This window comes from Cottoperca gobio, chromosome 14 (assembly GCF_900634415.1).
Source record: "Cottoperca gobio chromosome 14, fCotGob3.1, whole genome shotgun sequence".
Classification (NCBI taxonomy): domain Eukaryota; kingdom Metazoa; phylum Chordata; class Actinopteri; order Perciformes; family Bovichtidae; genus Cottoperca; species Cottoperca gobio.
The window spans coordinates 22,955,527-22,972,019 of NC_041368.1; the positions used below are offsets into that span (position 1 = coordinate 22,955,527).

The 16,493-nt window shown below is 39.5% G+C and overlaps 1 protein-coding gene across 1 annotated transcript in view; it reads left to right on the forward strand.

Moving 5' to 3' along the window:
• Window positions 1–16,493, forward strand: part of cadm1a (cell adhesion molecule 1a) — a 310,203-nt gene that overhangs the window by 269,526 nt on the left and 24,184 nt on the right. The window contains 2 exon segments of the mRNA XM_029448212.1: window positions 246–418; window positions 10,916–11,005. Of these exon segments, the coding sequence (XP_029304072.1) occupies window positions 246–418; window positions 10,916–11,005 (263 nt within the window).

Genomic DNA, 16,493 nt, shown 5'->3' on the forward strand with positions numbered 1-16,493 from the left:
GTCAGTTCTGTGCCCTGCAGAGGTCACATTTTACATTTTTAGCCCTTATTAGTGTTAGGAATCTAAGAATAGCAGAAACTATCCACATTTCTTACTTTGGGATGCAATGAAGTTTGCCGCCCTCAGGGCAGTTCTTTAGACTTTTAATTTGGTTGCTAAATGGATCACATAACCTTTCACTTCCATTCTTTTTGAAAGTCTCTCTTATTCATGGGATCTAACTGGTGCTCTGCTTTTCATTTCAGGCCAAAGCGGGTGAACTGGGTCAAGGTGGATGACGATGTGCCCTCCCATGCCGTCATCACCAACGGTGATCTTTACATTGAAAACCTAAACAAGTCCTACAACGGAACCTACCGCTGTGTGGCCTCCAACACAGTGGGGGAGTCTTTCGATGACTACATCCTCTACGTCTATGGTACGCAGGTCTAACACTGACCCTCCCTCACTTTACTGTCTCTCTTTCTACCTGGATCTCTTTATCTTATGAGAGATTGTCCCATGAACATAGACACCAGAATCCTTCACATGTTGCTGATGATATTTACAAGTTATTGGCACTGGTGCTCATTGCTAGCCGCAGTAGCATGCTAAAGGCTAAACCATTAGCATAATCCAAGGTATGCAGACTGACTTTTAATAGGTGCTGTGTTTTAATACGGGTGCAGTATACTTTTAATCCCTCTCTTGCCAACTGCACTGTGGATATAACCAATACCAGGAGCGTGTTGCTTCGCTCTGTCCACTTTGTTCACCTGACTACCCTTTCTGCTCTGCACCTGGATTCAGAAACATTGGGTCTTGAGGCTACTGTACATTGAGAAAATTGTACACAATAGAAAACAGAATGCAGGCAAACTGTTTTGGCCTCTGATAAGCGTGCAAACTCCCGATTACTCAAACTGAATTATATTTCATCTCCTCACCAGTGCCTGTAGCAACACACCCACACCAAAGCAGCTCCTTGAGATGTTTTTAACGCACTGCTATTTTCTCTACCAAAGAGGAGGTCATGTCCTCAGTATTGTTTCTCTCTGTGTATTGTTTGACTATTTGGATGACCTGGAGATAGGTTTATATTCCTGCATTTACATACACAATGTACTTTGGGGATTTTGAAGAATAGTTGTGACTACCTTTAAGTTATTAAATTAAAATGTAAGAAAGGGGCTGTCAGAGTTGTGTCCCAGCAGTGTGGGGAGGACCAACATTTAGACAATCTGGTAGGAAGATCAACCGTTAGATGAAGTAATAACTCCATCAGCTCCATTCAGTCATCGGATTTCATTTTCAATTTATGGATCCAAAAGCCACATAAACATTTGAATACATGCGAAGTTCAAGTCGATGTTATTTATATAACCGAAAATCACAAATTGGTCTCAAAGGGTTTTACGACGATTTTGAAAAGGACAAACTGCATCTATCAATCATCATGGTGTAAGTTTAGTTGTAGTTTATGCGTGGAACCCCACAGTCCAAACCTAGCTGGGGATCAATATGAGTGTGGTGTGTATGTTCTACCTCCCACAAACCTGAAGTAATCCATTACTATAACCTGCCTCACCCTACTTCTATCAGATTTATTCATTTGTTCGGCTTCCTGTTGATGCATCCTCCTCTCGTTATCTATGTTTTCTCTCATCCCCATAAGCATTATCTTAACATGCTTTTATACTGTTGATACGCAGTCACATCCTCTCCCTGAGCAGGACATTACACTCTAATGTGCTCATTTTCCCTGCCCAAAATGACTTCACTATCACTTTTTGTAGACCCTGAGCCCGCAGAGAAATTATTTGGCTGCTATTGTCAGAGGGAATTAGCAGAGTGAAAGGCCTTCTTTTTTATGTTGGGGGGGGGGGGGGGGGGGGGGGACTCTGAATGCCATACCACACGGACACCAGCTGAATGGATGTTATTTACAGCACGGCGAGTTGCTGCGCTAATGATCAGTGCAATAAAACAACAGCGGTACTGTTGAAAATCAGGGAAACGGCTTACTGCCACCTGCTATATTACAGCTGGTAGGCTATACTAGGTGTGTGTGTGTGTGTGTGTGTGTGTGTGTGTGTGTGTGTGTGTGTGTGTGTGTGTGTGTGTGTGTGTGTGTGTGTGTGTGTGTGTGTGTGTGTGTGTGTGTATTCTTTGTAAGAATCAGTTTAAACAACAGAAATTTGGATTGAAGGAATTTCCCAGTGCGGATTTCTTTAAGAATTTGTTTGAGTCAGGATCAGTTCTGAGCTAAGATAAGAGGTGAACAACTTAATAAACTTTGTCTGACAAAGTGTTTCAATTTCATGATAGTTAAGAGTTAAAGTGGAGCATTAAAATCAGAAGTTTGGAGTTCTTGTTATTAGAGGTTAGTATGGTGAGAACTGTGGATGCAAATTAAGCCGCATTGTTGCTCACGGTTGTGCGATCCATCGTCCACAACTTTGCATGAAGTGTGAATTTTAAGGTAATTGTAGCAGGCTTTTTGTATGCCTTTCTCCCCGGGCCTAAACAACAAAATACCATGGTGAGGGCTGCAAGTCGCCCCTCTCTCAACCACCCACACATCCCCCTATGGTGAGAGAAAGACAAAGATAAACACGGTAATGCAACACGTGGGCAACTAAAAGCCTTGCACCAAAAAAAACCCAGCAGCCATTAAAACCACAGAAAGCCTCCATCCTTTTAGAGCCAGTCTTTTGATGACTTTGATGTGTCCGTGACTCCCACACCACTAATGTCGACTGTAATTCAACAGCAAATCATGCCGAACCTTCGCCTTGCTAATGGGAAGACAGGATATTGTGGCTGAGCTTTCAGAAGCTGATTCTCACTTTATGTTTCAGATCCCCCCCCCCACACACACACACACACACACACACACACACACACACACACACACCACCATTAACTATCACCACCATGCACATGCCTCTGTAGTCGAGCATTTACCTAAACAGGAGCCTAGATGAGGGCATGTATGCACACACACAAACACACACACACACACACACACACACACACACACACACACACACACACACACACACCACCCTAAACTATCACCACCATGCACATGCCTCTGTAGTCGAGCATTTACCTAAACAGGAGCCTAGATGAGGGCATGTATGCACACACAAAAACACACACACACACACACACACACACACACACACACACACACACACACACACACACACACACACACACATGGATACCCGTAAAGAGAAGGTTTAATTAGGAGTTAAGACAGCTGAGAGCGTTGCTTTTGTTGTAGAGTTCTCTGTCGGTCTTCGGCAGGGACCGCTGCTGACACAAGAATAAAGATGATAATAGAGATGGACATGAGGAAGAACAAGATGGATCCAGAGTGTGTGTCTTTTTCTTCAGGCTTCTATTTAACCTGCTGGGCCCTCGTATGTAACATTTAACTTCCCCTTCAGACCAAAAGACTTTAAAATTACAATAGTTCTGAAAATTATGCAACAATTTTAATATTATTTATATCCTTCTGAAGTATTTATAAAGTACAAATAAAAATGCAAAACATAGTAAACAAGTTAAACACACACACACACACACACACACACACACACACACACACACACACACACACACACACACACACACACACTCCCCCATGAGAGAAATCAGAGAAGCAGCAGCTACTTAATACAGTGATAATATAAAGCGCTGTTTCTCAAATAAGGGTACCCCTAGTGGTACCTTGGAGTACTACAGATGGTACTGTTAATTTAGAAAACAACAGCGTCGACTCGCTAGTTTTTAACCATTCATAAATGATTTGATCATAACAAATACATGTTTAATGTCACAGCTGACAGCTGTGTAAAAGTGAATTAAGACATTCTAATTTTAGACCTAAGAAGTTAACGACAAGACACATCTAGTTAGAATGCAACAAGCAAGGAGGGAAAATAATTATAAAGTCCCTGCAGCAGTCTGACAAAATGCACCATGTTCTAGATTTAACACACCACAGTATCCCAAAAGCTATCATGAAATAAGCAGAAATGTTTTATTAAGATTTCATTTTCTTTTTAATAAAAGTTAAAAACAAGCAACAATATCAATTTTAATTCAATTTTAAGTCCGCACGGCAACACTCCCCCTGCTTGAGAGGCAGAAAAATGCATCTCTGACCGGCTTCTCCTCTGACACATCTGGTTCCTGAGTACTGTTAACGCTAAGTGATGGAGAGCACCGTGAGACCGGCTGACACTAACATTGTTAACAGTGTGACGAATGCAGTCTTTACTGTGCTCACTGCCATTCTTACTTCACAGGGTAAGAAAACACAACCATCAAGGTTTTTAAGTGAGACCCAGTGTCGAGGGGTTTTAAGTTGTTTACAGGCTGCCGCTTACCAAATAACTGAGTTCTTTTCCTCCCTGTTCCTTTACCAGCACTGGCTTTATTGCACACCAGCAGCATGTTTAGTGACCCTGTTGCTCTCAGTCGTCTTCCTACTTACTTCACACTTCTTCTCTATTAAAGCACGTGGGAGTTTCTCCACGAGTCATTGTTAGCTTTTTAAGTGGCCTCCAACATTTCCTTCCAGAGGTGCAAAGTGTCCCAAAACATCCTATTCAAGCTGCAAGCGCTCTTAGTTTGCTGAAATTGCACCTGAGTGGAAGTGAAATTGCTGGTGTAAAATGTTGTGAGGAGGAAAAGTAATTTATCACTTCCAAAACAAATTTGCGAGAAAGTTGTATTTTGAATTTGGTCTCCCTCTTATGAATCAACCCTTAGATTTCTGTGCCATGCATCAGTTTATTGCAGTGGTAATTTGAGTACATTTCTATAAGTTGGGATCCCAGCATTCATCTCCAGATCAAAGGATAATGTTGTAGTGGCTGTTTTCTTAAAATGATTGAATTTGATTGCTCTCAAAACTTCCCCCTAACACTGACAGGTAGCAAATGTTTCTACTCAACATGATCTCAATAACAGAATTTATGTCTTATGTCTCTGGTTTTCCTTCACATTTAACCATAAATATTTCTTTGAGAAGGTTAAACTAAAGGCTATTTCCCTGACCTAAACCGAGGAGTCTACTTTGAGAAGCAGCTCACGATAAACTGACATCTGTCTGACGTTACTTAATCCGAATGTGATGTATCTGCAGTGAGAGTCTTTCCTCTTAAAGTACTTCTACAGTTTCTGTTTGTAGTGGAGAAAACCTGAAGCCACATTTCCCGATTCAAATGTTGTATTACGTCAAGATTCTATTTTCCACAGATGATATAGTTACTACCCTAATATTTACTAAACTATACTGTACTAAACTATACTACACTAAACTATACTAAACTGTACTATACTACACTATATGATACTAAACTACACTATACTGTACTGTACTACACTATATGATACTAAACTACACTATACTGTACTATACTATACTAAACTATACGATACTAAACTACACTATACTGTACTATACTACACTATATGATACTACACTATACTGTACTATACTACACTATATGATACTACACTATACTGTACTATACTACACTATATGATACTACACTATACTGTACTATACTATACTATATGATACTACACTATACTGTACTATACTACACTATATGATACTACACTATACTGTACTATACTACACTATATGATACTACACTATACTGTACTATACTACACTATATGATACTACACTATACTGTACTATACTACACTATATGATACTACACTATACTGTACTATACTAAACTATATGATACTAAACTATACTATACTGTACTATACTATACTACTCTGCACTATACTGTACTATACTATACTAAACTATATGATACTAAACTATACTATACTGTACTATACTATACTAAACTATACTATACTGTATTATACTACTCTGCACTATACTGTACTATACTGTACTATACTACACTACTCTGCACTATACTGTACTATACTACACTACTCTGCACTATACTGTACTATACTATACTAAACTATATGATACTAAACTATACTATACTGTACTATACTATACTAAACTATACTATACTGTATTATACTACTCTGCACTATACTGTACTATACTGTACTATACTACACTACTCTGCACTATACTGTACTATACTACACTACTCTGCACTATACTGTACTATACTATACTAAACTATATGATACTAAACTATACTATACTGTATTATACTACTCTGCACTGTACTATACTATACTAAACTATAATATACTATACTACTGTATACTATACTAATCTATACTTTACTATACTTTACTATAATATACTAAACTATACTTTACTAAACTATAATATACTTTACTAAACAATACTATACTTTACAATACTACACTATACTAAACTATACTAAACAATACTAAACAATAGTATACTTTACTAAACTATAATATACTTTACTAAACTACACTATACTAAACTACACTATACTAAACTATACTAAACTTTACTATACTTTACTATAATATAATATACTATACTTTACTATAATATAATATACTATACTTTACTATAATATACTATACTTTAATATAATATACTATACTTTACTATAATATACTTTACTATAATATACTATACTTTAATATAATATACTATACTTTACTATAATATACTATACTTTACTATAATATACTTTACTATAATATACTATACTTTAATATAATATACTATACTTTAATATAATATACTATACTTTACTATAATATACTATACTTTACTATAATATACTTTACTATAATATACTATACTTTACTATACTATACTATACTAAACTTTACTATACTTTACTATAATATAATATACTATACTTAAACTATACTATACTAAACTTAACTTTACTTTACTGTAATATACTTTATCCAAAAGCTGAGTTTATTTATTTAGTTTGAATGGAAGCATTACGAGCTGGCATGGTACGTGCACGGCCCAGGACCGGTGGGTTCTGCAGCGCCTGATTAAAACTCCATAAACATCATCTGTACCCACCGACTGAGCATCAGGGAGAACAGTGAGAGGAGCCCTCAGGATACTACTCGCCCCAGACACAGCCTGCTCACCCTGCTGTCTGTCTTGTGATACAGAAGTATCTGCTGCCATACCACCAGACGAAATTACAGCTTCTTTACAATTAACCTTGAACCCTGACTATAACGTTATGTCACTGAGTCACATGACTGTACGTCCGTAGCTTCATTATTGCATTGATTGATTAATTGATTTTGTAGACTAAACCTAACTGTGACGTTATGTCACGTGATGCAACGTCCCTGAGTAACGCGTCACAACCAGGCGTGTACTGAAAGGCTGAGCCCGGCTTCACTATACTACACGTCACTGTACTATAATACACTCCACTATACAATACCTTACTGGTTGAGTAGTCTCAATAAGTCATGTGTTTTTTTCATTAATCATCATTTACTCTGTGCTGAAAGTAGCTTTTGTTTATGTTTCATCTTATCTGGTGTGATTACTGTGCAGGTCGGGAGTGTTTCTCACGTGGAGTTCTTTAACTCACCGGCTTTTGCAGGAATGATTCCTGTCTGGCTGCATCTCAGAGCTTCATGCAGTCCTGCTCCGTTCATTCAGGACTCATAAGCCTCATCAGTAAACACGGCCCGGTGACTCAGCGGGAGGAGAAGCACATTCTTGCTGTCACATTTGAAAGTCAATAAGCTCCGGTGTGATTCTGATACATTGCACCAGCTAGCAACACACAAAGAAATAGAGAAATTTAGTGTCAATCGTCTTTCTTTTCATCTTTAATGTTTAATATTTAGTTTTTTACTGGTAACTTTTTTAATGAGTTGTTGACACTGATGGTCCCAAACATCTGCTGGACCCTCACAGTTCATGATGGGATAAAACCAATTAGACAGCACCACCCCGAGCTGGAGTTGTGTGGCTCTGAAGCATGTGTGAAACTCATCAGCTCAAGCTTCGTCTGCCAGCCGACTTCCCAATGGATCGTTTCTCAACGCCTTTGTCTGCATTTCGGTGTGCACAGCCTTTTGTTTTGTCATGGTTGTCTTTAAAAGAACAAAATTGTTGATAGATTAAAAACATATCGTACATCAACAGAGTTTGAATAATAATCCAGATCACCCGAAGGCCTTCATTAGCATTTTAAAATGTGCTTCAGGCAGAGTTCTGAGGGGCCACACGGACCTCTCTGCCTTGTATTTGAATTACGTGATGAGTTTTTCTTTAAACGCATAAAATAGATGATTTTCTAAAATAACAATTGTGAGCAGATTTGTGCACTAACTCGGGAAAGGCCTCTCTCTGTGATCAACAACCTCTGTACCCTCAGGGAAGACATCCTGCTCTGCGAACATCAGGATCACTTTTATTATCTCTTTAATGTGACTTTGTATGTATTGCATTTTCAATTCGCAGTGATGTCATAGTGATAATACCTTCACTGGGAACATCAATAATTACTGGTGTACATTCAGTTAACAGCAGAAAAGTAATCATCGTGATTTAATGCAGCTTTTTGAGAAAAGCAGTTTTCTGTCCGCGCTACTCGTGCAGCCTGTTCAATTACTGTTAAGAATGGAACACATCACTTTTCTCAACAACGCAAAGTCCACAGATCCCATAAAGACTAACCTACAACCAACAATGGTTTTTACTGTACCATTACGGAGTTTGGATCCTTGAATGTGTTTTCTACATTACGTCTCTACTGGAGACCGAATTGAAGGATGAAGCTGGTTTTGACCAACAATGTATGAGTTCGTCTTTCAGTTCTTTCCAACTGAAGATGTAAACCTGTCAGGGCGCTTTCATAAACCAACGTTTAGTGCGTTTTAATCCAACTGCTGCGCGGTTCAACCAGATGTTTGCGTGACCTCTGGGCCGAAGAGAACATGCAGAATATGCTAAATAAAGTCCACTAAGATAGTGACGTTTATAAAGTCATTTGAGATAAACTAGAGGAGAAGGGATTCGCCAAACTTCTGACCAAGAAGAAAGACGCGAGTACGTTTCCGGCGCCCGCTCATTCGTACATGGCCCTACGCCGTGAAACCAAACCAGACTAAATGACCGAACGCACTATGTCTTGTGAAAGCGCCATAAATCAAATGTATTGTTTGAAAAAGCTCAGTAGTTGCAGTAGCTTTTAGCAAACAACACTCAAACAGCAGTACATGGTTTGTTTGAGACTTCAGATGCAAAGTTGAACGGCTCGTAAGAATACGTTAAAGGCGTTGGCTCCACACGAGATGTGTTGGAAGGATCATTGTTGGTTTTTGGTCATCACCAGAATTACCTCACTTTATTAACCAGTAATTGTGATTAGAATTCTGTAGCTTCTATTTATAATTAGTTAGAGATGAATGATATAAACAGACGCCCTTAATGTCATGTGACACACTGTAAAGTATTTCTTTTGAAATATATTCTTCCATTTAGCTGGATTCAGTGTCCTCCCATTGAAAACACAGTAACATTATGCTAAATATCTGAAACCAGAAGCATCCAGTATCATTCAAGCTGTGGTGCAATTTCAAGCCTCATCAGAGTTCTCATAACTCTTATGCAATCTTTTTATTTCTTCTTTTTTTTTTTTTTTACGTTTTGGCACATCGTCTCAATCATGAAGAAGGTGAAAGATTGAACCTCAGAGCGAGTGCGAGGCTTTCCTCTATTTACTTGCGAGCCAGAATAGGTGCGTGGTCTCCTACAGGTCCCCATGTCGAGAATCAAAGGTGAGAAATAAGAGTAACAGCACTTTTGAAAGACAAATACTGACATGGCGATGTATACTGCCGACGGTGCAAGAGAACTAATAGCAGCTAAGATGTTGTCATTTGTGCCACCTGCAAGAACGAAGCTTTGCACCTGCTGTTCTGTTTCATAGCTGCCGTGTGCGTCTGCAACATAGCTGATGCAATGTCCTCACATGCACCTGCACACTGCTTGTCTCCTGGACTTCCATCAGCCTCCCCCTTCCTTGTCCAGACACGTTTCCTTTCCTAACCCTAAGTGTGGCCTTCCTCCTTATCAACAGCCAGAAATAACTTATTTCAGCACCTTTTTAATAATGCTTTTCCAGTCCAATCCAAAGCAATCAGAGCAGCACGGGAGGTCTTTAACCAAGCAGCACTGCCAGCGGCTTCATATCAGTGCAGCCCTGCCACTTCAACAAGGGAAATGTCACTTTTGATATCTCCCCCTGGTCACTGTCAGGGTGGGAGTCCAACCCGGATAATGAAGGAAAAAAGAGAAAGCTGTGGGAGGGAAAATGATCTCTTGTCAAAGTCCGTTCTCAACATCTCGGCTTGATGCTCCTCATTCTTTTTATTTGTTATGTGTGCGTATTATTTCCCCTCCTTGTGTTGTTGTGCACTGCCATTTATTGTGTCGTTATATTTGAGTTTATACATCAAATGTTGCTTTTTTTTGTTGCCAGTATCCTCGCCAACTCTTCTCCATGGAGATATTAAGAATGCACAGGCACATTTGTTTGTCAAGATCGCTCAGTGCATAACAATGACAGCATAAGTACAACAGCAGCATGTGTTACTCATTAGACGTTTAATCACTTGTAATAATAATGAGCTCACTAGCATTGTCAGTACTTCATGTCACGGTGTGTAGCCGGTGAGTAGACATAAAAGAGAAGAGTTCCCAACAAGAGCTTTGATCAACACGCTGTAAGACCAGAAGATGTGTTGCAGTGTCATCGTTGCATGTACATTATTTAATGCCCTGTCATTGCCAATTCATCAAAAGGTCTGCAGCCGACACACGATGAGATGTTGGTCATACATCAAACAACGATACCATCGCTTCACAGTGACTTTACTTTATCCTCATGGCTTTTTTACTCATCTGTTTCCCCCCCTGTGTTTGTCATGTATTTGTCCTCTCATCCAGATGCTCCCACCACTACCCCTATACCCACCACAGCCACCACCACCACCATCACCACCACCACCACCATCTCCTTCCCTGAAGCCAACCAAGGTACAGTATCACCCTCACACAAGCCGTTTATCTTTGTGTGTATGTGTGTGTATCCCACGCACACAATCCCTCCATATATCTCCATCTTCATGCCACAGTGGAAATCATATTCATATGCATGCTCACCCAGTTTCATCGTTTTCCATTTTTATTTTTATTATTTCACATGCTATCCGATATTTACGGCAAGCATGTGTTCACATAGGAATAACGTACATTCTCAAATACAGTAAAAGCCAGAGTTCAGATAATAATGGGCGAGTTTCAAATAATGCATTTATGCCAGAGATAAACGTGCGTCTGCTTTCACGTCACAAATTTACGTATATGTGCGGCTTTACGCTTACTTTCCATTCGCTAATAAAGATGTGCGATGCGGAAAGCTAAAAGTAGTAACTCAATATATAACACAAGATCAAGATGAACTTCCAGGCTTCAAGAATTTATTTGAATAGTTTTTTGTTTTAAACAAAAGAGAGATATGTCCCGATGATTCCCCCTTTACTGTATGCTAAGCTAAGCTAAGACACCAGCTTTGTTCTTAACACCCCGACATGAGATTGATATCAAAGTGCTCACCTCAACACATCAGCATGTTTTTCCCAAAATGTTTGATTATTTCTTTAAGCAAAAGCGAGTATTAATAACCATTTCTTGCACATCTATTATCCCTCTGCGTCTTCTATGGTATATAATTGTCCTGGTTTCATTTAACAAGTGAATCTAATGATGTGCGTTTATGATTGTCAATCATTCTCCCACTATTAACATTTTTCTTTAGCACCGCCGTTTGGGATTGACATTTCTCATGTTTACAAATAAAATTCACAAAAGCTCTATAAAATATTGGTTAACATGGAAACATGACAGATTAAAAATAGACCTTAATGGGATGTATACAATGGCATCTATCACAGTCACGAGTTATGAGCAATTACAGCGCTCCACTGCACAAAGTGCACACGAGCTTTGTAAATGAGTGTGTGTGTGGGTGTTGGGATTGAGAGGACAAACAGTAGGCCGTGGCCTCGCTCGCGCTTCTTGGTTGTCAGTGCAACCTCTCGACTCAACCTAGTGCCCGTCAATACTCTTCATTCACTGCTTTGTTCCCCGAATCCTTTCACAACAGGGTTTCACAAGTAGCTTTCTTTTTCTTACCATCAAACTGCTTCTCCAACACACAAGGAACACATTCATTGTTGTAAACCGCAGTGAGATAACCCCTGTCCTGGCAAGATGGGAAAAGCTTAAGCAAACAAATGGAAAGCTGTACATAATGAACCTCGCATGCTGCGGTAACTGTATGAGTTTGATAATTTGTTTTATAACATTTAGTCACTGCAGACACAAGAATTGCCTTTTTATATGAAGCACATCTCTCATTCATAAAGTCAATTATGGATCATACTCTAGGTGGGTTGTGGGAAGAGGGAAGCAGTGGGGACTGAACATGAGCACTGGAAAATTAGGCCCTTTTGAAATAAGCAAATTTTATCTTGCTCTTTCAGAAACAGAACTCGGGGCTATTGTGAGTATAATTCTCCAAAGGGTGCAGATAGAAAACATCACTTTATGCCTCAACTCAGCCTGAGCTCCAAATGCAATCAAAGCCTCTCTGACAGACCGCTCAATTGGAACAAATCTCACGAGGCTGGCAGAAATCACAGGCATTGTGCTTGATTATGCCATCGGATTGGATTAAAGAGAATACCTATCTGTGCAGGGTGATTGATAGCTCCTTTGCCTCACATCAAGGAGTCTGGAGCCGGCCCAGGCCTCGTTATCCTGACTGAGTCACAGTCTGCTGATTATTCCTAATGTGCCTGCTGAGAATAATAGTTACTTTATAGGTAAATTAGAATACTAAAGATGTTTGAAGATTATTTGCACATTATTTGTGAATCAGTAAAAGTTTGGCGACGTCATTTTTAACTGAAGAGAAGAAATAATACAGGAAGAAAAGAAAAGTTCAATTCATACGGAAATAAATGAATAAAATGCACTCAATATAACTCACTCGTGGGTGTTGCTGCTATAACCTTATTTGGTAGTTTATAATGTGGTAGAGATGGATTATTTATGTTATATAAGGTCATTCCTATTTGTGTCCACTGTTTTAAAATTATGTTTGGCCAAACGGATTCATAATATATAAAGGTTTTTAGCATTTGTTGGTTTCTAAAAGCCAAAACAGCCACGCCGTGCTCGCTGACACGTGAGTTTTCAGGTAATTATACAGCTTCCTCTAATTAAAAAATGATTCTTCACCTTGCAAGTAGGGAACATTGGTCGTGTCTTTTCTGGTTGCATATAAGCTAGCTCTGCTTTATGCTCTACAACCACCTCCATACTTCATGACAGAGTAAGATCCAAATCATAGAAGTAAAATCCCTGCACAGTATGTTGGCTGGTTATTTGTAGTCCCCTGTGAACAGGACTTGCGGTGAGAAGTGTGGGCTCCACCTGATAAAGCAAACCTCTCGTTCGCAGCCAATATTTTCAGGTTAAAACAACACACTTCCCGTTTCTGCCAGGTATCCGCTCTTTGCTTTCCACCATCAGGGGCATTCCATCATTACTGTGCATATAGATTGAAAGCAGCAGATTCATATGGCCATATTACGCTCTGCCAGTTGATTTCATTTACCCACAGCGTGCCGCTTACTGCCAAATGAATCCGTCATTGTGGGAATGCAGGTTTTTTCTTTTATCAGTTACCCATTAGAGAGACAGAATAGAGCACTTTAAAAAATCTATTTGAGCCCCAACACATGGCTCGTAAGTGCTCGGCGGGGTTTAGAAAGTGACATGGGGAAATGACTAAAATGCTATTCTCATTAATTAATACATTTCTAAATATATATATCTTGCTGACCAGCGCCTAAAATGAGGAAATATAATTAATTTACATTTACAGTCTCCTGTTATTTTTTAATAGTTCTCCGAAAACATTTCAGGAAGTGAACATTGTGCTTCTCCTTTCTAAATAGTCTCTTTTTTTCCTTTGTGCTTCGCGGTCCATGTTTCTGTGTCCGTGTGACAAAGAGTTTCCTTGAAAAGCAACATTTTGTGCTGCACACTCTCCTCAGGGGCAGCAGTCTATTATCTTTTTAGTGGTAGTCATTGAAACACAAGCAGACCCCAAAAGTACAGATGCGCTGCTGTCTTTGCAGGGATTCAGCATTTAACCTCACCTCTCTCTCCCCCATCAGCACAATATGACTAATTGTTCCCTAATTGGAATGAACAACGCCACTTAATCCCTGAATGAAGAAAATAGATAATAAATGTGTAGCCTGTGCAAGTAGAACAACCAGGCAGTAGGCTAACATTACTTTTAATTGATGAAAGACAATAAACGGTGCTGACAACCAATTAATTGAACCCACACTATAGACAAGACAGCAAAACAGGCGAGAGAAACAAATATCTATTACAGTCGTCTGGGTCTTAAATGACATAAACACCATCTGGTGAAGTGACTTAACCATTTTTAATTTAGATGTGCCTCCACATCACATTCTCCAGACTAACACATGTACACAATGTGCCTCATAATGTGTCCATTTATTTAGAAACTGGAGCAACCAGCTATAACTGATTAGATTAAGGTCAATAGCAACACAATAAGTGTCGTCATGTGACACAGCCCTAAAAGAGCATCGATGATATTATAGCACTCAGCATCATGGAAAACACCAGTCTGGAGCCCAACACATCTTCTTAATGTGGAGCAATATTGTCTTTTAGAGGTATTACTGCGCTCCACAATGACCAAAATGAGATGAAACTCGTAAAGCAGGGCCAGGAGGTAATCAGCTAGCTGCACAGTATCTGAAAAGTACCTTCAGTAAAGACCATTCAAGTCAATATTTACACACATACTCACATTTACACCACCTTACAGCTCATATACTGCATGGAGTGAGTTCAAATGTGTTCGAATAACTGCTGAATTGTACATATAAATCCTGTGTTTGACACTTTCTATTATTTCATTACCACTTTGTAGTTAAAGCTTGTCAGGCACAGCGGTGTGCTATGGTAAATGCTAACTAACATGCTCACAATGACAATGCTACCATGCTGTTGGGGAGTAGTGAACTACATGTAATTAAACTAGTTTAACAGTATTTTGCAGTAGCTTGCTGCTAGTTTAACTACATTCATATGTGTGTAGTTATTCCAGCTGTAGATTGTAGATGTAAAGATTGTAGTCAGGTGTCAAAAAACGGGCGAGTAAACCAAAAGGTCCATTTTTTTTAGACCAGTGCTCAAGTCAAAAAAGTAAAAAGTTGTTTTAGTTTAGTTGGGTATTTTATATTTGACATGAATATATATACCCAATATCACCACCACACATCTAGTGTTCTGTTTAAGGATTTCATTTTAGACACTAAGAAACCAGGTGCTGTTACGCATCTTAAATTTAAAAGCCCTTGTTGTTGTTTGGTCGCAGAGTTTACCTCAGTGCCATGTTGAAGTGGCAAAAAACAACAGAAATAATAAACCAGTATATGCTGTAAAATGTTTTTCGCCAACATTCAACAGTTGTTACAGAGAGGAATCTATTGTTGAAGAGAGGGAGAGATACCAGCTTCTCTATCTACCGCTCTGTGGGGGACGGCAAATTTCTGAAAAACGTAGGAAATGACAAACTAAAGCTGAAGTAGAGAAGGCAGGTTTTAGAAAGTGGATCCAACAAAAAGTAATCTACTTGCCAGCGGGGACACCCAGCAGCCTGTTGGCATTTCAGCACCACAGGGTTCCACCTAATCCATTTCTGCCAATACAATTATGATTGGCATGCAGTTATCTCTGCATGTTGAGCTGGATGTCATGTCACAGTGAGTCACCAAAGGGCTCATGGGAAGCGTGGCAACTAGTAATGGAGCTGATGCGTCAACCTCATGTCTGTGAATGTCAGCGAGGACACTGCCGATGTCTCAGTTGAACTGTGAAGCTGGAGATGGTGCATGAGGAGAAGGCTGCTCAAAAATGGACAGGCAATCACTCAGCAGCAGACATATTGAATGGTCCCACATGGCTGCCACCCACAGTGTCATGAGGGTTACAGGCCATGCAGCCTTTCTGGGGACTGAGGCTTCATTTTACAATTTGATGCCGATGAACAATAGTGCAGCAACGTAAAGGCTGCTGGACAGCTCTGTTGGAAAATGTTGAATCCTCATTTAGTCATTTTAGAAGTTAATTTATCAAAGTAAAGGTGCGGTAGACCGACGTGTCAGCGTCCACAGTCCTCGTCGGGGACAGTCTTCTCCAAGAAAGCGTTTTAATCAGAATATTTCCCAGCCCTTTGCTTGTACACATCTACATACACATACATAATATATTGTTTATCATATACTGTGTAAATTGTCAGTGTAATGACTGGCCTGTGGCACTGTTTAGCACTGACTCGAGGACCTCAGAGGTCTCGGTTCTGAGATGGACTCAAACCACCGTCGCTCCCCGTACCCTGAGCCTC